The sequence below is a fragment of the Anarrhichthys ocellatus genome, unplaced genomic scaffold (assembly GCF_004355925.1).
Source record: "Anarrhichthys ocellatus isolate YVR2014 unplaced genomic scaffold, GSC_Weel_1.0 scaffold9, whole genome shotgun sequence".
Taxonomy (NCBI): Eukaryota; Metazoa; Chordata; class Actinopteri; order Perciformes; family Anarhichadidae; genus Anarrhichthys; species Anarrhichthys ocellatus.
The window spans coordinates 2,756,997-2,778,206 of record NW_022280039.1 but is presented as its reverse complement, the minus strand read 5'-3'; the positions used below and the strand labels follow the sequence as shown (position 1 = coordinate 2,778,206).

Below are 21,210 nucleotides of genomic sequence, written 5' to 3'. Positions count from 1 at the left end.
AGGTTGCAAACGTTTCATATGACATAACTAAAAAGGGTTTTTAAAAAAAAAGACTGCACACATTGCTCCTTTTTTATTTAGTAAATAGTATTTACACATTTTCAAGAACACATGCTACAGAATTTCAGATTGACAGCTCCTAAACAATAAAAACAGCTCTTCAGAACAAAAACACCTGATGACTAAGGAAAACGTCATCCAGGTTTTGAACACTGAGAAAACATTCAATTTTCTTTTCTTCTTTTCATTATTGTTGTGTTTTTTAATTATTTAATTTTCAACCATTTCTTAACAAGGCCTCTTAAACTATGCAGTAGTGATTGTGCAGCATATAATATATTCCTGGTGCTGCTAAAGCTCCCTTTGGTTTGTGCTTCTCTGCAGCGTGAAATTAGCACCCAAACATATGTAAAAGGGCTCCAGTGACAACTTCTTTGTAATTTGTGATCAAATTATTATTTTTTTTACCTGATGTTGTGTACATATCTAATAATGTTTCTATATCATCTAATGTCATTTGAATAGAACCTGGTGCTACAAAGCAGTGCAAGTTTGTAATTTCAAAGTCAGACATTTCAATATGCATAGTACAAAAACATTTTATATGTTAAACTATGCAATAGCTTGTAGCTATGCTAAGTTTGAATTGCAAGTCCCATAATTCATATTTACATGTTTGAGTTAGAATCTAACTTTCAATTGCCACCCTGTCTCAGCATTTTGTAATATACAGACTCCAAAATTGGAGATCATGAGCATAAAGTGACTTTAAAACAAAAGAACACATTTGAAATCCCTGCATTCATTTCATGATAAATGTCAGAAATCTATGGTTTGTCATTATGTTAGTCTTGTGTGGCCTTGGTGGTCTGAGTCTTTAATTAGTTTTGTGTTTACAGCTTGAAAAGGGCATAAACCCTCCGCAGCGTTCAAACTAAAGCACACTTATCACATCGATCACACATCGATTGCTTCACATCCCAATTATGTAAAGAGTATGTACATTTACAGATACACACACAGCCAGAGAGCACCATGGTAACTAAACGTAGAGCAAACAGACCAGTGACCACAGCAAAACTACTAAACATTCGATTCCATACACTGCACTGTACATTAAGGCATGAGGTGTTGTTGATGCAAAACATCAGCAGAGGACTCATTGAGAAATACAATGCACTGAGGAATGAAATGCATGTCTATGGAATTTATCAATCACACCACCAAGGTAAATGATAATAATATTCACCCTCCTGCTGTTAAACTATTAGAATAAACAATATTTTGTCTGAAAACTGGACAATATTACTTATCAGAGAGATAGTGTAATAAATTAAAACATTAAGAACTAGGATGGCTCTCATCCTTCGGCCTAATGTCTGACCATGTGTGCCAAAAAATGTGAACAGTTAAGATATTCAAAATGAGATTTATCATGTTTACTTACCAAGAGACAAAAGTTAATGTAATTGAGAACAATTCAAAGCTACTGCTTAGAGCACCAGCACCACTACTCTATATCTATATACACTTTAAATGAGAATTTGCAGATCCCTTTTCATGCAGTGTAGTAATTAGGTCAAAAGTTAGTTCGAGCAGAAACTGATTTTGTCACTGATGTGATTCATACCACTTTATCGTTTTAAGCTCTCTGTTAGGCTCTTATATCTGTCTCGACCTAAATTGCATGGAAAAGTCTAACCAATCATATGCAAGATTGAGCTAGCCTACCTTTAACATATGCTGCCATAAGAATGACACGTTTTATGGATGTACCAAGTCCTAATGATGTAATTTATATAAACATGTGTCTACTTTACCTTGCACTGTTATCCTATTTTACTATTACTCAACTGTTTGTTCGAACTGCCTGTACCTTGCATGTATTCTTCAGTATATAATAGATGTAACTGGAGGTCAGCACGACGAGTAGTCAGATATTTTCAACAACAGTTTGTAGCTGCACAGTAACTAATTGCAAGTCTATATTTAGTATATGTATTACCCAGTAATACTGCTCACTGCCTGCAGTGCACAATATTAGGTAACAGCACATTAGTGATGCAAGTTGATTGCAGTTAATATGATATTTTGTACAGTTTACAATACTACCCATCTTCACTGAGCACCATGCTTACAAATCCAAATCACGCCGCAGTCCATCCTACAATCGAGTACAACAGTAGATGACAATCTTTAAACATATATTGTGAGGTGTGCAAAACAAATCAAGAAAAATGATTTGATCTCAACCATCTCACAACCTTTTTTTTTTTTTTTTTTTTAAACAAACTTTTTTAAATATCATGGTCTGCAGACGCAACGTGCCATGATGACACCATACTGTCTTTAGTTCCGTTTACCAGTACGATGCTACTGGATGTTCTTGTGTGTGTCTCTGTGGAGAAGAGTCCAAAAGGTGCTTGAGGTGTGTAGAAGAGTAGAAGAGTAGGGATGACTTCACCCAGGCATGAGGATGCCTCCTGCATGTAGTCTCACACAGCCGACTGCCGACAGTCACGGGGCTAAGACAAATCTCTAAAGGCCAAACCAACACCAGCGTCAGATACGTGAAAGACACCATCCCTCCGTGATGGTGTTTTTCATGCATTCATGTAAACTAAAGCCCTTTTTTGACAAGAGGCCACAAATCACAATACAGCCAGCAGTTTCTAACAATAATGCTGAGCGTATCCAGACTCACGTCACTTTTAGCTTTGCAAGCCGAACACAAACCATCAAAAACAGAATGACTGTACACAAATAAACAGGAGTGGAACTTGCCAGTATTTTCTTTTATGCTTACACGATCAAAATCCGTATGGTTAGAGTGAAAGACTTCAATAATTTATTCCTGGCAGGCCATACTATCGTTACATCCTGTTGACAAGAGCATGCTGTACACATAGTTTAGTAGATTGTACAAACACTTAAGGGCAAAGTGTTATTTCTCTGAGACTGAGAAGTTCTGCATTTAATTGCTGGTTGTTGCAGCTGAGAAGCAGCACTTGGTTATCAGTTCAGGTTAATTGATGATAATTAAAAAATAATACGTGGAAAGTTCTGTGCCAGCAGAGTCCTATTTTTGAAACATACAGTATATCAATCAATATGAATTGTTATTTGCGCCAATTACACTGTGCCATTTGTCAGTGAGGTTCACATCACTGAGGTCTGAGTCTCATGTACACCAAGCTAAAAATCTAAGGAAGGAAACTCATTACTTTAACCGCCAGATAGAGCTGAGCTTGCAGACCTGGAGGAATTTGACTGCAGTGGCAAACAAACAGGAGGAGAGGCTGCACGCCTGAATAATTGGGGCGTACATAGCCAGTGGTGCTTATCTTTTATTGTATATTTTACAACTCGCATCCACACTGATGTACTTCAGAGTAGACCTGGCCTTACCACTTGGTCAGATGACAGCAGATGAGCCAGAAGAAGAAGAGTTTGAGTTAGGGGAGGAAGGAAGGTTCCAGAAGAGCCACTTGCGTTTACATTGCCGTCTCTGGTACAGGTAGTCCTCCTTGTCACGCTCTTTACGTGCTCTTTGGTAGTGGTCATCCTCTTTCAAATACCACACAGGTGGCCAGCGATGTTTCTCAAAGTATTCTTGGTTTTCTGCATCAGAATAAACTGTCTTAGGAATTTAGCAGGAATTTCAAGAGTCCATTTTTAACAGTCCATTTCCCCACATTCATGATTGCATTCCAACACGGTCACAACAACACATTGCAGCACAAAAAAAGTAAGTTGGAAGAAACAGATCTAAGTGACATATGCATATTTTTCGGTATAATAATTGTGCTAGAAATACAACTCAGTGAAAGAAATCTTTAATAGTGTGTAATGGCTAAAACTATATTTTAATATACAAACATCCTTAAGTCCCATCATGTATAGCAGCAGAAATAACAGCATTCATGAAGGAAAGCGTAACTTTAGAAGCTACTGTATTATTGATTGTAATTATTGAATTATTCAACACGAGACTGGCTAGGCTATCATGATGAAATAATTATTTTGCTAAAATCTAAATATTACCTTAATAAGGTGGTATGAGGTTAATCTGTTTTCACAGATTTCATGTCCAACTTTCCTTAAAGAGTATTAAACATTTTCAAATGTTTTTATTTCATGCTGTTATGCTCCAGATGGCCACACATACTGTATGCCAGGTGAGTGTCTAGTATGAATGTGAGGGTATTTAAGGTCACCAGTGTGCTATGAGATCACATGTTTGATACCTGTAGACTTGGCCTTCATCTCTCGGGGAAACTTGCGGCAGACACTGTTGTAGTTGGTGCAGATGTGGTGAAGACACCAGCCAGTGAGCTGTTGGGCGCCGTGGAACTGTCAACATACAAATCATTATTTCTTATTATTTGTACATGACAGGCATGGTTGTCGCTGTGGTGCTTTGCTGTTGCTGTGGGTGAAGACACCTCATTATTTGAGCTAAACCTGAATAGGACTAAAAACCCATTAATGCATGAAAAAAAAATGTTTTATTCATATTTAAAAAGAGTACAGTAGCCATTTTAGTTCAGATTGCCATGTTTACATCTGCTTGGTCAGACTTGGCTCTATACATTCTCTGACAGTTTCTTTAACATCCATCAACTTAAGCTGCAGTACTATATTGTCAGTCACAGCTGTTCTTTGTTAGCTGTATTGAATTCATTTGAGGTGTTGCTCATCAGCTGCACTCGGGAGCTTCACTAAGACTTTAACCTTCATACTAACAGCTGGCATTAGTGTGGCATCTGAGAAAGTACACATATAACTCCACTTTAGGACTCCACTCAAGATTAGATGAAAAAAAATGCAGGAAATTAAAGACCTCTCCCTTTTCAATGTATGTCTTATGATTGTGCTTTAGTGGTACATATTACCAAAGAAATTACTAATAAATGAATGTGGCTCCCGAGCATCTTTACCAGGTCAGTAATACAGCCTTGCATATGACACTTACGAGTTAGAGCTGAAGCGAATATGCAGCTGAATGATGAGATAAGCTAAAGTGCTGAGTCTAACTCCTACACTATGTCCTAAATGCCCACTGCCCCAAAGAGCTGGAGCCATTCATTATGCTCAATAGCTGACTTGCAGTCTGAAAAAGAGTTTCTTTGGCTCCACCTTCGAGGAGTAAAGATTATTTCAGCCTCCAGAGCAGCTGTCCCTAAAAATGCCCTCATTAATAAAATTCAAATTTGCCAACTCCTTATACAAGAGCTTTCAGTGTCGTCCATGTTTACTGATGATTGACAGGTCACACTACCTGGGCCATGTCCAAGTAAACAAGCACGTCGCCATCAATGTCCGCCCCCATCATCCCTGCCTCCGTCAATACTGTTACTGTGTAGAGCTCTGAAAGAAACACAAAAGCTAGTCACTGTTTGCAATACCACAATGGCTTCGTGTAATACAATCAGTGTGGTTTACAGGGTATATAACTATACCAAATGTAGTACCTGTAAGTGCAACCAGGTGGGGGAGGCAAAGACGATTGGCAAGAACAATAAGCTCCATTGCGTCCAGGTCAGACCGAGAACAAAACCGCCCTGTGTAGAGATATTCTAGGACAGCCCTCATACAGCTGCGAGTTGTGTTTGGAAACAGCACCTTAGAAACAGGAACATGTGACAGTCAGGACTCAAAGGCCCAACAATGTTGCAGTGTTTTTCATTTTTCAAACACAAGAAGAAATTTACTTTTCACTTTTATATTTTTAAGATGTAATGAAGAAACAATTAAAGGAAATCTAGTTGTTATCAAAATCGTGATTCTCTTTTTCGGTTGAGCTTCAGCTGCAGAGGCAGAAAGTGCATCTAAATCTCAAACTAGCTGCAGAACATACATGTATTATCTTTCAGTATCATCTTCTGTTAAGGTAGAAAAAATGACTGAGCTATCAGAAGTACAGTATGGTTGGATCACAGAAGTCTGTGTAATTGTATTAAGACAGACTTGCAATCCACTAATCAAATTATACTTTGTACGCAGACTACAGAACTCATTGGCGCTCTACCTGGGTCAGATCATGTAATGACATTACCTTGACTGGCAATAACAACGCCATTACGAGCAACATGGAATACATGTCTTACCCAGTGTTGACTTTGGTGTGTTATTGAGCTCTGTTGGTCTTATTTCACAGCACAACAAACCAGTGATGTTGTTTGACTTACCTCTTTGGTGCAGCTCTCCACAAAAGGCCCGCCAAACATAGCTGCCATCCAATCACAACTAGAGATGAGTAGAGGCTTGTGGGCCATGATGGTCCCATCATCTAGCTTGAATACTACATCTGTAACACAGAGGTGAGACACAGATAACACATTACTTACAATTGCATCCACTATACTTCAAGCAGAACACCTGAGCAATTACGGATGAATGATTTCCACTCACCAGAAAAGGTGCCTTTGGCCAAACACTCTTTGACTCTGTTTGTGCGCCGTACATGGAAGGCTTTGGTGATTTCTTGGTTCATGAAGGCTTCATTGTTGAGTATGTTTGCCACCATCATCCGCAGGTCAAAGACCTCCAGCAGCTCAGCAATGTGTGCGATGTGCATTAGCTCTTTCTCATTCTCGTCTAGCTGACCTGTGTACAGGTAGCGAAGCACTGCTCGGAAAGGACCGAGCTGCATGGACTGGTCCATGTGCACTACAGTCATGGGCCTGGGGCTGTATGTGACAGGGTCATCTACCAGCTCCTCCTGGATACTGGCGAAGGCTCGGCTCCACGAAGAGAGGAGTCTGCCCCGTCGAGCCACCTCAGAGTCTTTCAAGGTCCCATCACTAGTGCAGGCCCTCAGGTTGGCCCTGTCGCCATCGTCGCTGAGTTCGCAAACATCAAAGCTAGCAGCACGCATCAGCAGCTCTCTGCCAGAGAGTGAGCCACGAGAGGGCCTTTCAGTCTCCTCATTATGTCCATCCAGTATAAAGAGGTCATAGAACTTTGAAGAGGATGTCGCCAAGTATATCTTGTGTGCAAAGATTTTCTGTCGCTCCTGCAGGACCAGGATGACATCAGCACAGTGTGGGTCCTCCAGAAGACCGACTGGATGCTCCTCTGTGGTGGTTGGGGGAGGAGGCACAGTGATTATAGGCGGGGGAGGTTTTGGTGGCAGGAAGGGCGCCTGAAGGAGAGGCCGCTGAACATTTCTGAGGTGAGATTTCCAAAACTGCAGGTGTCGGCGTGAGATGAGCGCAGCTCGGATAGCATTATCAAAGACGTCCTTGACTCCAAATTGAGCAACAACACTGGTTTCATAATATGGCACTCCCAACTCTTTGGCTACCTCCCGGCCTCTCTCTGGAGGAAGAATCTCATTGGATTTAATGGGTCTGAAATACAAGAAAATATATCAGAGACAATTTTGGCAATAAAAAAGAGAAAATCTCAAACAATCTCTTTGAGTTTTGTTCAAACACAAGTCCAATTACCTAGCTAAGGGCCTCCGTGCCCTGTTCACTGCCTCCAGGTCTGCATAGCGCAGGTCCAGCTGACAGCCAACCAAGATAACAGGAGCACGGGGGCAGAAGTGCTTGATCTCAGGGTACCACATGGTCTTAACATGGTATAGAGAGTTCGGGTTGGCGATTGAGAAGCACAGTACCACCACATCAGACCTGAATAAAAGATGCAGGAGAAATTCACGAAACTCAGAAAGCACCAGAGCATGTATTGGTAGACTTACGTTGATTTTTACAATATCTTACCTGCCGTATGCAAAACGCCGGTCCTTATGATGGTCTCCAAAAGTATCCCAGAGACGAAGGGACACACTGACTTCATCCACCACATCTCTGGAGCGCTCTAACACCTAATAAGAGACACATTCAAGGATGTTTCATTTCTGTAATTCACTATTGTGAATGCTTACAGCTAAATGTGAATATGAGGCACATTCTATTTGTGTATAGATTTTGAGTGACCAGAGATTTAAATCTTAAATAGTCATACGCTTGCATACTTACCTCCTGGCATACTCTGTACTGGTCAATTGCCCAGACTGTGGGCACATGTGTAGCGAGTAACTGGTACTGAGTCAGTGTGGCATTGCAGGCCCGGGCGCAGATAAGGCGGGTCTTTCCGACTGCATTATCTCCCACCACCACACACTTGATAGTTTCAACGTTTGGCCTTTCATAGTCCATATCAGAATCTGTCAGCTGGGACCTGTCAAAATACAAAGAAGCACAGAAAGCTGCATCAGCACCTGAAATCCTAAACCATTGTCCTGGACAGAACAGGAACATGGATCAATAGGGATATCAGACACTGTGGCTACTCCTCATCTGCACTGCTCGTTCTGCCTGCAGAGCTATCAATGGACGGTCTCGTGACTTCCCTGTGCCCATTCACAAGATCCCTGTTCTTGCTCCTGATATAGAACATTTTTTAAAGGGACAAGCTAACACAAAGGGGGAGGATTTTTTGGGGGGGATCCTTAGAGTTTGCAACTCGACCTTTGCTGCAAAAGAATATACCAATTTTCAACATTTTAGTTACATTTTATAGAAAAGCACACTCAGTTCCAAAACAATAACTCAATTAAAAATAAACAGTTTAGCTTGTCCACTATGGGTTAATAAAGGCGGATACAATTCTTACTCTAATTCCAACCATCTGCAAGCCTAAAATACCTTTTCCCTGTTTACAATGCAAACAACCTTAGATCTTACAGTAGCTTAAATCATCCCAACCTAATTCATTTCAATGAGTACTCAAGATCTGACATCCACAATTCTGCCTTCATTAAATTAAATGGGGGGAATAGGTAAATAGACAATTTCTGTGTCTTGAAAATGGTGGCTAATTTAGGTAGCCGTTATGGTTTCCAAGGGAACTGCAGCCTGTGTCTCGGTGTGTCACAGCCTATATCAGACAATCTTCCATCGATTACACAACCGTGTTTTTTACAGCAGCATATAAACATGATAGTTATAACTGCTGTGGTAGGGCTACTGTCATGCAAGTGCTGTTGCCTTATTTTAGTTCTAAGTTGTGCCACCACAGCACACAGGCTCAAACTCTGGGTACTGTAATGGCCAAGCTTTTGTCATATCGTGGACCATCTCTTTAGTCTCTATATGCTCCATCTGAGTTTTGTCCCAGCATTGCTTTAAAGAAATAGCTGGCCCCCTTCCTAAAGCATCACCATCGGTCAGCCACATGTGGTACAGCCACATTTCTGATTCTCTATAATGACAATAAGAAATCAGCTTTTTTTTTTTTTTTCTTGTAGCAGTATTTCACATTTTGATGTGTTACAATGCCCTACAGATTACTATTACGGGTTATTATGATTTCTCCTGACGTTTGCAGCCATTCATAAAATCAGCCCTTTGTTGACTGCCCGATCTGCATCCCTATAGGCTAGATGTCTCGCCTCCATTTAGGCAGGCTATATATAAACACATCTGACAGGCTAACCTTATAGGCTTGGCCTGACATTACAGAGACAAGCCGCCTCTAATATTGCTCATTCATATGCTCTTTCCGGTCTACACTGCGCAACTCCCGAACTAATTCATACATTTTTATATGGCCAGATACTATAGATAATCCATACACCGGATTTTAGAATATCCTCCTAATCAAATCATCATTCAATAAGCTTGCAGCTTAAATTATCATCCACAACAAAGATGATAAAATTGTGCATATCCTACCAGAAGGACCGAACAGTCCCACCACCACCGAGACACTAGTCATGAGGCTCTGCTGCATTACACCTTATGTAACACGCCGTCACTGACTCTTGAGCCTGTTCATCCGGCTCCGCGTCCATCGCTAAAATAAAAAAATCAGCCATACGGAAATAAAACCCGTTTTGTTTCCCCTGCAGGAAATAATGTTACGTTCCTCTTACCGCAACATAAGGAAGGGCTGCATCGGGTTGGTCGATGAACGAGATAAAAAGCAGGGCTCCATCGGATGCCGCGTGCACCTGACGGCAGCTCGTTTTGAACTTCATCTTCAAGGCAAAGTGAATACGTCTTGAAAAGAGGCGGCCGGCAGATGTTTCAGGTAACGGGATCAGTGCGATTAGTCCGATTGCATGGCCAAAAAGACGAAAGCTGACCTGAAGCCTGCGATGCAGCGCTGCCCGTCACGGAACCACCTCCACTTATAAGGCCTCCGTAGCTAATAATAGGCAGGCACCGACGAAAAAAACCCATTCATTACAAAACACTGATCCACTTTAAAGTCGCACAAATCTCATTCCACCGCTCCTAAGCAGCCCGGATAAGACCGCCTGCAGTGCGTGTTTTTGTTACACCTCCCTTCTTTTAAAAATCTGGGTTATAGACTGCTTTGCACAATTTATAGTATGTTTATGTTGTGATTGTAATGAAATACATCATACGCCCCTCATGCATTCAGGCTGGGTTAAAATAACGTGTGCAAAGTGCTGCAATATTTCATCATGAATGATCAGCTAATGTAAACTGACAGTGTTGTATCAAGGGGCGGGTCTACTTTATTTTAGTTAGGACAGGTGCTCTATGGGTGTCTGCGTGTGTGTGTGTGTGTGTGTGTGTGTGTGTACAGTATATAGTCTACATGTATACATACACATAGTGGTTGCATGTGTGACAGAAACAAATTCAATAAAAAAGGAATCCGATGGCTGTCAAACCAATAAATAAGTAATGCATATTTGATTGGATCCATTTCTTATTTTGTTATTCAAGAGGGTTGTAAAAACAAAATTGCATGAGTCATGATGGCTGTTGAGCTTTAAATAAACGACGAGCTGTTCCCTGGTACTAAATTACCTCTTTTGGCTCTTATAAACTGAGCATTTATGACTTTGCATAGTTCCTCTCATGGGTTTGGAGAAAACTTTATATATAAAAAATGTGAAATTTGCATGAAATCTCCTGCAGTAGTTTTGTTATGGATTAAAAGACATTACATGAAACATACATGGTATTTTTGAAATGGTATTTCTTATACATTACCAAAATCTCATATCACTGTTTTAGTTACCAACAAGTTAGACCAACAAGTTAATTAATGCCACGTTGCTATCATTAAACAGGCTACTGAGTATACTCAGTTTGCATTAGATTCATATGTATCATGGTCATCACACATTACCATGGGCCAAGACAAGTACAGTGTTAACAATTCAGAAAATGTCCTATTTATTGCCTACAATAGTGTTGACAAAGGCAGCTATGGCTCTTATTGGCAGTTGAATTATTGTTTAGCACTTTAGGGCAAAGCAGTTATTGGCGAGATAACTCAACCTCAGGATGCAAAGCAAAAAAATGAATTGCTGAGGTAGTGATTTGAAGGTCTGTGATAAATAAAAGGCCACTCACCACTCACAGGTACTGACAGCCATAGTGCACAGATGGTGGGAGGTTTTTTTCTGTTGGAGGTAATTTCCACTGCAGTTCGATTCAGTAATTCTGTCTTCACAAACTCAGATGATGTGGTTTAAGGAAGGCTGTAATCTGCAATAAATCAAATTCTCAAGAGTTGGTTTATCTTTTACCTCCGTCACTCTGTGTTGTCCTGAGCTACGTCATTCACATTACAAAGTCTAACAATGCAATCCATTGTTTGTACACCTTAACTATGTAGGACCAAGAGGATCCAATTAACATGTATACTTGCAAATTTTAGAACATTTATGCCAAAGCTGCACTGAATGTATTGTGGAAGAAATGCCTCAGCAGCAAGCATCATTATGGGGAAATGCTTTTATAGATTTATATCCTATTGCATTTCTATGTCATTGAATTACTTGTCGAAGTGAACACAGTATTTCAGCTTTACAAAGTGATATTAAGCAGTTCATGTATAGTTACATGCACTTTTGGTGTGATACTGATTAACTCTTCACTTTAATCCATATGTAAAGCCATGTTTTTACTATAACTCCTGCAATGTCCAGTCTGCTCCACCAGGTGAGGCTGAAAGTCTACTTTACATATTATTTAATCCTCTCTTCAATACTGAGCCACAACACAAACAGATATAAAAACAAGTATTGTATTGTACTGCAACACATTACATAATGATACAATAACATATTGTAGCATTTGTGTTGTCAGCGAGGGTCTTCTACTGAAAAAAGAAAAAGCTCAGACATGTGGAAGCTACAGCTCTGAGTAATACTGTACATGTAAGAGCGGTACCTGAATATGAACCAAAATATCAGACTCAGAGCCTTACTGAGAGGTGACAGTGCTAACCACTACACCACCGTGCTGCTCTATTGTATTTTGCTCCCCAAAATGGATATAGACGTTAAACAGGGAACAGGAAAATATTGCTAACATTAAGAGGCATTGCACTAATAACCTTAACCTATTTTTCAATAACAGTTTTGTATTATTACACTGTATAATTCAACATGGGCTGGTCAAATGCAGGCCTAATGTGATATAATGTTCAGCAAACTCATCTTCTACCTACAACTGTGATTTATAGTGACGCATGGATACTGATTTGCCAAACTTAACCTTAGAATTGTGCAATATCCGAAGTGAGGGATCAATGTGTAACTGCTATTGACAGCAGCTTTAAAGTGAACTCTGTGCCGGAGTCCAGACAGATTGGGTTTCTTGAACCATTCAGATAGTCGCACAACCGTCGCTGACAGTGGCTTTCTGTTTCTTTCTCTATGGCTGCTGCTGAACCACACTCCAAACCTTTCTTCTCTCTGGAGTCCTACCATGTATCTGAAGACCTTGGCTTTATCCTCCCTGATCCTCTGGTAGGTGGATGGATGGTTTCCTTCTCTATCTTTTGACACTTTTTACATTTTACCTTATACACACGCAGTCATAATGAAATATCAGATTGTCAGGAAATCTTTGATTGTCATTTAACTAAATTTAAATGTAGTTCACATTGGTGAAAGCGATGCTCACAGTCTTGAAGTTATAAAACTGTGAACTCGTGACTGGTGGTATTGATTAGGACCAACAGACTGAGGGAAGTTTGGCATTGTTTCTGTCTGCTTTGTGTAGAGAACTTTATTTCTACAGCAACATGTGTTTACAAAATCCCGGTTCGTGAAACGTCATATAGCAACATAAAACAATGAAATGCAAATTTAGGAAGGAATCAAAAGTGAAAATGTCTTAGAGGGTTCCATCATTTGCACCTTTACATTTGTGCACAGCTCTATTTCATTTCCATTTGTCATGGTGATCATCACATTTTCTTTTGATGGTCCAACTGGTCTTAAAAAGGAAGAGCTTCCACCTTACTACCAGCCATGGATGGATATTGCCCTGCGAGTCCCAGAGCTTGTGCACTCTCACGAGTTGCGCTTCCATATCAACAAGGTAAGTGGGGACAATAAACTGACAAGGACAATTTTACTGTATTTATGGAGCCATGGTTCCCTGTTAATACCCCTTCTGTCCAGATGCCGCAGCTGAGCAGCCAGTTTCTGCAGAAACACCGGGAGTTACGCTTGGCCCACCTTGCCCTCAGTATGATGACCATGGGCTACATGTGGCAGGAGGGAGAGAACAACACAGTGAAGGTATCTCTGTGTCAGTCTTTCTTTTTGTCATACTGACTTTTTCCTTCCCTGCCTGCTATCAGTTGCTCTCGCAGTCTACAACTTATATGACTGACTTTCCATCTTCAATAATCTTCCTCTAAGATGCTACCGCATAACCTGGCGGTCCCATACTGGGAGGTGTCACAGCGTTTAGGACTTCCCCCAATTCTCACACATGCAGATGCAGTACTGGCTAACTGGAGGAAGAAGGATCCAGAGGGGTAGGGCCAGTTATCTTCAGCATGTGGTTTGGTTGCCTTCTGAAATATATTTATTATATATAGAATCTGTTCTCTCTCTTTTTCATGTCCATCTGTATGTCTCCTGTGCCAGTCCTTTTGACATGGAGTAAGTACATTTTCACTTTAATTTATGGTTCTCTACACATGACGTACCATAAAATTTGGATGAATGCAAAGGTTATTGTTGTACGTGTGTCACGCAGGAACCTGGAAGTGCTGGTCAGCCTCCCAGGTGGAGACAGCACCAGAGGTTTCTTTTTGGTCACTCTGCTGGTGGAGATGGCAGCAGTTCCTGCATTGAGGGTGAATACATATCCCCAAATAAGTCAATTCTTACAATATACTCGTGAAAGAACAGGGATTCATTATGTTTATGTTGTCGTTTGAAAACTTACCAGACAAAGACACTTAATTACCTGTGTTGCAGAACATTCCCACCGTGATCAATGGTGTCAGGTGTGGAGACACTGAGACTGTGGCCAAAGCCCTGGAAGTCATCAGCCAGTCTCTACAGGACATGACAGATAAACTCAAACTGATGCAAGGTAGTCACTCTGATTTAAACTCAAATGAATGAATGATGAATATTTTACATTGACTGTATTTTATAACCAAAAGTATTTTGATTAATGTGATTTTTCTGAAGTTTACGTGGAGCCTTCGGTATTCTATGGCATTATGAGGATCTACTTGTCTGGGTACTTTGTTTTCATCTGACTGATTAGTTATTCATTTGTGAAGTGAAACATGTTTTTGAAATGTGTATGGTGTCTTTCCACCATGCATAGGTGGAAAGACAACCCCTGTATGCCAAAGGGGCTGGTTTATGAAGGGGTCCAGGCCGAGCCCATGGAGTATTCAGGTGGGAGTGCTGCACAGAGCAGCTTGCTGCACTGCTTTGATGAACTTCTGGGCGTCAAACATGAAGCAAAAAGTGGTAAGATGGCTGTATTTCTTTCGATTGATTACAGCAGTGGCAGAGGTTTGAGAAGGACTCATTGTTATGACACTACTGCATTTAGGTGCCTTTCTAACCCGCATGAGGAACTACATGCCACCTGCCCACAAGCTGCTGACCCAGGACATCTCATTGCAACCCTCCCTGAAGAGGTTCGTCCAGCAGCAGGACAGCGAGAGGCTAAACCAGGCCTTTCATCACTGTGTCACAAAACTGTTGGCTTTGCGCAGCTACCACATCAACGTTGTCAGCCGCTTCATCACTGTACCTGCTGCCCGCGCCCGACAACTTAGAAACCAGAGCCAGGAGTTAGACGGGGAGATGATCAGCAGAGCACCCACGGCCTTAGAGGAGAGGGGCACCGGTGGCTCTGGCATCATGATCTTCCTTAAGGCTGTGAGAGACCAAACAAAAGGCACTTTGCTGCCTGAGACGAGCAAATAAATGAAGCACCGCAGCTGATGTGAGCCGTCATCACTGAGAATACACAGTAGAGTGTCAACTGCATCACATAAAACAGGCCGTAAATCACCTCTGATTACTTACAGTAAAACAATTTTATATGCCATTTAAAGGATGCCTTGTGGCAGAATGGGAGTGTGAGGCCTCTATCGCTCGTCTTACATGTAGCTTTGTTCTATCTGTAAACAAACCTCAGACAGGAATAGACGGGAGTGATACCCATCATTCAGTCCAACCCATAATTAAAACCATTACTGTTACTTTCCATTAAATTCAGCCATTAATTCCTCCTTTAATCTGAACTGGAATGCAAAAAAATGCATCAGACATCTGCTCCAGATAGCTTTTCGGTTTATAAGACCCCAATTAGGTTACCGGTACTGGTTTTAACGTTATGATAGTAAATGAGAGAAGCTCTCAGAAAATGATTATGTGAAGAAAAAAAATGAATACTGCAATACCCTGTGAAACCTTGGCAGGGCACTAAAGTTCAGCATTGTAGATCATCACAAAATAAGATTTCACAGGTTTTGCCTTTAAAAAACTAAAACAGTTGGCAACACCTGAGTGCACCAAAGACGTGCAGCCACTGATTTAGCCTTGTCACAAACAAAATGGACCTGATTAAATAATATAGTATTCTAGTAAACTATAGTAGTTGTATTCATCATTAATAATAGTCATTTGAAGAGGCGTGAAATCCACAACAGCCTGACACACTAAGGTATCGGCAGGCTGGAACCTGAACTCTCCCTCTCAGAAAAGAATCCGTCTTTGTTTCATCTTTACTCTAGAGCATGTCCTCACAGTGGGGTTATCATGTCAAAGTACAATGCACAATGCAGTACGGAGATGCATCACTTATCAGAGTGGTTACCTCAGCACTCTTGCCGCCCTCTTCCAGCCCACATCCAGCCCTCACATGCCCCTCTATACTTCCTGGGCTGAGAGTGTGGAAAACCCAGAGCAATGAAGGGATGGATTGTGCCGTGAATGGCTAACGCTGTGTAATCTTCACCTTTCCTGGCTCGTCTCCACCGGTGTTTTATTTCAATAACAGCCTTGCAAGATCAGATAAAGCAGATGATGCGGCAATTTGACATGACCATTCCCCCCAACCTATGCGATCTACTTCATCTTGCCCGCTTTCTTTTCTCATGCTGGGTTCCAGGGAAGACAACTGAAGAGCAAATGATAGAGAAAACAATCACACATGACTTTAGTTTGAGGGACATTTGTTTAAAAGGTTTTTGTGGCGTGTATGCGGACGGATGTTTTAAGCAATTTTGAAGTACAGCAATTACGTTTAGAAGTGTAGTCATTGGGTCGGTAATCATTCATGCTTTCATTAGCGGCAAACCACACAGACATGTTTCACAACCTGAGAAGCTGTTTGTAGGGAGACCTGAGGTGAGGAGGTGAAAGGTAAACAGAAACTATGCAGGGATGTAGGGAGATGGGTGGCGAGGAGGACCAATAGTGTGTTCACATGCCACAGTGATCTGATTAAAACCTCCACAGCCAGAGCAAATAATCCCCTTCCTTATTGCCTGACTGTGGAGGACTCCCTGACAACCAGGCAGTAAACACTGGCCATCTCTAAGGATGTCTTCATTGTGTAGTCGGGGCTGGGCCTTCACAGCCACTGAAGTTTCACCTAGCATCACAACAGTGGCAGAGTTTTACACACATGTAGAAACTCACTGGTTTTGTACTGACGGTGGTGTGAGATGTATTACAAAATAAAAGAGTCGAAGGTGTCAGCTTTATCATTATATACAATAGTAATATTTCGGCTTAAATGTTCCAAAGGACTCAGCTAATGTTCTGTATATTTGAGTACGAACCTTCCAAGCAAATGCTAAAAAAAATGTGATTTTCCTCACGGCAAAGGGCATCTGGAGTCACTCTTGTTTTCATGGAATCACCTCAAACATCCATATTCAATCTATCAGAGCCGACAGGATCACAGGCACGGGTTCTCCTTTTGGTTAGACAATCGGATATCTGCGCCTTGGTGGTTAACCAGGATATCCTGGATTCTGTTATTTCAAAATTAAAAATGATGCTGCTGCTCACCTCAAGCCAAGCAAAGCCAAGACCATTTTCTCGCCCTGGGAGCGAGCAGCCACGATGGCAGCAGCTAGGCTTTGATTTCCTTTGGCGTGTACATGGTGGGCGTCGCTGGGAATTATGGGCTGCGTGTGCAGTACACTAGGTGACTCTGGGCGTTTTACATCTTCTTCTCATCTGGACATTACTATCTTTGTCAAACATCTATGTCTACACACCCACACGGGTCAGACACGTCTTCATAATTCACTTACTGATCAGTTTGGACACACCCTAAATTTGAGCTCTGTATGTATTCTGATGAGCGGCTGTCATCTCTTTTCTTTCTCATAGAGGATAATTAAGGTCTAGTATGAATGTAACTCTGGCTTATATAACATGTACACTTGAGACCAGATACTCGAGAGGAACTCTCTAAATAGTTTTCACTGTGATTCCCCCTCCCACAGGGTATCCATTTAGTGGTCTAAAAGAATTTAAAGAAATATGTGACAGTTCACCCCATGGGCAGAGGTTAGTGTTCACAACGTAGTGTGTACTCACAACGTTCCTAAAGCCATGATCACCTCAAGACTGGTGAATCATCTTTCCTGTAGTACCTCCATTTGGACGGTTTCCATAGAAGCCTCTCTAAACAAGCAAATATAGCCGACGTTCACTGTGCTGCGGGTTTTCGGACTTCACTTTTCTGCCTACTTGTCACCGTTAAACAAGACATCAAGCTCATCTTTCACCTACTCCGTCTTTCAAATCTTTTTTTTTTTTTTCTCCTCTTTGTTCATCAATTGTGCGGTCTGTTAGGGCAGGTTAAAAGCTTTTGATGGAGTCATCTTACAGCAACTTTTATCGCTTCCTCCCCAGTGACTCCACTGAAACGGCATGCCCACATGAAAAAAAGAGGAAAAAAAGCTGTCATGTTCTGTTCACAGCCAGCATGAAAGGCTTCTTTTTTCAAGTGTAGAATTACTGCTGTTGCCAGTGTTGATGGTCCAGCCCAGGTGACGTCACTGACTTGACAGGAAAGCACACATCAGATTGCAGCCGTTATTTTTCCAGGGGGAAATTGTGACATTTTGGCCCCTGTAATCAAGATACTGCACTATCCTGCTTTGTACTGCATATATATCCTTGTTGAGCTGGAGAGATTGTCTATGAGTGTTCAAAGGACTCTGTTTTTAGCAGTTTTGTTGAGTCACCTGTGTCGCTTTCTGAGCTTACAGCCACGCTGAGTCTGTACTTAGGCACTGTGATGCTTTGAGCTACATGTTAACATCAGCATGTTAGCATGCTCACAATGAGGCATGTTAGTATTTGCTAATTGGCACACAAAGCACAACTGAGGCTGATGTGAATGTCGTTAGTTTTGTAGTCATGTGGTCAAAACGTTTTGTACAAATTGAAAAATTGTATTTGATGAGAGAGCTACCATGAATATCTGCAGAAAAGTGCATGGTAATATATAATAGTTTTTGAGATATTTCAGTTTGGACCAAGGTGAACCAACAGACTGATCAACAATGCCATTGCTAGAGCCATCTTGGCTAGAAAGTATACAACTCCTTGACTAAATAAAAGTTTTCTTCCTTCTGAGAACGTCAAGCTTTTGTTTTCTTTTTTGCGTGTCGCTGCTCTTCTTCAACAATATGGCCAACGGCATTCTTTCTCTGAGTTCAAAAACTTTGCAGGGTTGAAATACTGCCCTGCAAAACACTGTAGTGGCCTTCAGCACAGCCAGCTCACTGACCTGTCACCATTCCACTCGTGTTTGAGCGCATGATTTGGCCTCTTTCAGAGAAAAGCTTGTGTTTTTCTCTTTCACATATACTGGGAAATTTGCTCTGACAAGGTTAATTAAATAAAGAAATCTGGCCACAGCAAACTGTAACCCAAGTGATCTGCTTCATGCTGCATGCTGTAGATATCCTCCAAGTTTTTTAACAAACACTTTTACTGACATGCCAGCGAGAAGAATACATGACATTCAGATGGCTTTCTTCACAGGATTAGCAGAAGCCCACACACGTCACAGCCTTTTGTCTTAAAGGTTAAGACAACTTTCAGCTGTGTGACAGGGAATACAGCTCAACCTCTTACCACAGCTGACTCACTACTGGCCCGGCCAGGTGCGAAACAGACAACTGTGCGATTCCACACACATTCTCCCACACACTCACACACATATGCAAATGCTCTTAAATGCACAGACACACGCCATGCCCAAATGAGCAGATGCATGCATGTGCAGACGCAGCACCTCATTGCCTCTGACCTGCAAACAGAGATACCGCGTGTGTGTGTGTTTACTCCCACTTTCCCCACTTGGCCTTCCTCTTCATGCCACATAACTATTGTCCTCCTCCCTTTCGCTCTGCTGATTGACTTCCTCTTCCTCTGAGTTGTCGCAAATGTCACCTTCCCTGCTGGCGCCCACACATGTTATCAACAGCTTCTCATCCGGGTTTCAAAAATACAGGAAGTTCCCCGGGGGGTCTCCTGCGTGGAATATGTATTGACGTAGAAAAGAAATGTCCATCTCTCCCTGTCTCGCTCTCACATGTAACCCATGTTACATACTGACACACAGTGCATGCCACGGGCAAATTACCTCATATTGTTCGAAGATAATACCAGTAACTTTTGTGAACTGGAGATAATATCTGCTCAGCATGTTCACACCTCCCTATTCAGCACCAACATAGACTCGAGCTTTGCCATAAATTGAACGACAAACTGGCAGATCAGATTACGCTGATGAATAAAAGCTTCCAAGCAGTGAAAATGAAAGTGCTGTAATTCCCAAGAAAATTGTTTTATGGCAGTTAATCAATGGAAAGCAGAAAGAGGAGAGTCTTTCTTCACAGACCCTTGCTGCAGTTCAGTCATGGACACTCTGTACTGCAATCTTTGGTCACACCAGTTTGCTTTTTTTGTATGGGATAAAGCTCATTAATCCACACTGGCAATGGCTTACTTATGTAAGAAAAAAAAGGGGGGCTTCCTCTGGACTGCAGCTACCAAGAGATGGAATGAAAATCCTGCAATGGTCGTCTAATCCCAAACTTCCCAGTAAAAACATTCCACTTCCTCCCAGGCAAGATCCGGACTTGTTCCTATGCAGAGCTGAGGCAGGCGGGGGTGGGCTGCTTCGGCCGGGGGACAAGCTGGAGACAGACAGGGTCAGACAGATGGGAGGAGAGGTCAGGTGCAATTTACAGGCCTTGGGGGAGACCACTGACATGTGGCTGCACTGTTCTACCACAGATAGATAGATAGAGAGATATAAACTTTATTCATCCCCAGGGGGAAATTAGTTAAACTACCATGAACATGAAGACGTATGAACAGATTAATTCCGTTTATGTCAGCAAAAGAACCGAGGACCTTATTGTGCTATAACTCAAGATGACATTTTGAGTAACAAATCATCAGACAGAGGCGTCATACATTTCTTAAAGCACTGCAAACAACAGGCAGCAGTATTCAAGGGTCAATTAGCACTACACACAAAGTACAGCGGAGGCTGATGGGATTGTCATTAGTTTTGCAGGGATTTGGTCATAATTCAATTTCAATTCAATTCTACTTTTTTTGTACAGCCCAAAATGACAGATCACAAATTTGCCTCAGAAGGCTTTACAATCTGCTCAACGAACGACGTCCTCTGTCCTTGGACCGTCGAATCGGGTAACGATAACAAAAGTATTGGACATAATAAAACGTTGACCCGCTGATGGTACAATTCATCCTGCGGGGGGACATGAATGTTAATACTGAATTTCATGGCAATCCGTCCAACAGTTCTTGAGATATTTAAATTTTGGACCGGCTGACATCTCCATCCATGACTAAAAAGCAATGTTCTGGTTTGGTTGCCTTGGAAACTAAGATCATTATGGATATAACCTAATGGTGTAATTGCGTTA

General features: G+C 41.5%; 2 protein-coding genes across 4 annotated transcripts; one reads left to right on the top strand and one right to left on the bottom strand.

The window, feature by feature from the left end:
• Window positions 1-58: 58 nt before the first annotated feature.
• Window positions 59-10,292, bottom strand: rhobtb2a (Rho related BTB domain containing 2a). Of its 2 annotated transcripts, XM_031849134.1 has the most exons (11): window positions 9,887-10,292; window positions 7,989-8,190; window positions 7,731-7,834; window positions 7,455-7,640; window positions 6,415-7,355; window positions 6,192-6,310; window positions 5,475-5,625; window positions 5,282-5,370; window positions 4,248-4,353; window positions 3,409-3,621; window positions 59-2,538 (listed from the first exon to the last, which is right to left on the bottom strand). In XM_031849134.1, the coding sequence occupies exons 1-10, from the start codon at window positions 9,946-9,948 to the stop codon at window positions 3,416-3,418; spliced, it is 2,166 nt and encodes a 721-aa protein (XP_031704994.1). In that variant the 5' UTR covers window positions 9,949-10,292; the 3' UTR covers window positions 59-2,538; window positions 3,409-3,415. The 2 variants fall into 2 exon arrangements, with proteins under 2 accessions (XP_031704994.1, XP_031704995.1); XM_031849135.1 differs by lacking the exon at window positions 9,887-10,292 and adding an exon at window positions 9,687-9,871 and having other exon boundaries at window positions 59-3,621.
• ido1 (indoleamine 2,3-dioxygenase 1) lies at window positions 9,726-18,865 on the top strand. 2 transcript variants are annotated; one of them, XM_031849137.1, is made up of 10 exons: window positions 9,726-12,751; window positions 13,233-13,328; window positions 13,412-13,531; window positions 13,655-13,773; window positions 13,886-13,900; window positions 13,998-14,097; window positions 14,222-14,339; window positions 14,441-14,492; window positions 14,583-14,731; window positions 14,817-18,865. In XM_031849137.1, the coding sequence occupies exons 1-10, from the start codon at window positions 12,659-12,661 to the stop codon at window positions 15,194-15,196; spliced, it is 1,242 nt and encodes a 413-aa protein (XP_031704997.1). In that variant the 5' UTR covers window positions 9,726-12,658; the 3' UTR covers window positions 15,197-18,865. The 2 variants fall into 2 exon arrangements, with proteins under 2 accessions (XP_031704997.1, XP_031704996.1); XM_031849136.1 differs by having other exon boundaries at window positions 13,163-13,328.
• The last annotated feature ends 2,345 nt before the right edge of the window (window positions 18,866-21,210 follow it).

Coding starts and splice junctions, on each gene's coding strand:
- rhobtb2a (XM_031849134.1), bottom strand. CDS start 9,948: ATGGAGCCCTGCTTTTTATCTCGTTCATCGACCAACCCGATGCAGCCC. Junction 7,835..7,988: donor AGTACAGAGTATGCCAGGAG/GTAAGTATGCAA, acceptor GTCTCTTATTAG/GTGTTAGAGCGCTCCAGAGA. Junction 7,641..7,730: donor CGGCGTTTTGCATACGGCAG/GTAAGATATTGT, acceptor TCTTTTATTCAG/GTCTGATGTGGTGGTACTGT.
- ido1 (XM_031849136.1), top strand. CDS start 12,711: ATGTATCTGAAGACCTTGGCTTTATCCTCCCTGATCCTCTG. Junction 13,532..13,654: donor GAGAGAACAACACAGTGAAG/GTATCTCTGTGT, acceptor TCTTCCTCTAAG/ATGCTACCGCATAACCTGGC. Junction 14,493..14,582: donor ATGAGGATCTACTTGTCTGG/GTACTTTGTTTT, acceptor CACCATGCATAG/GTGGAAAGACAACCCCTGTA.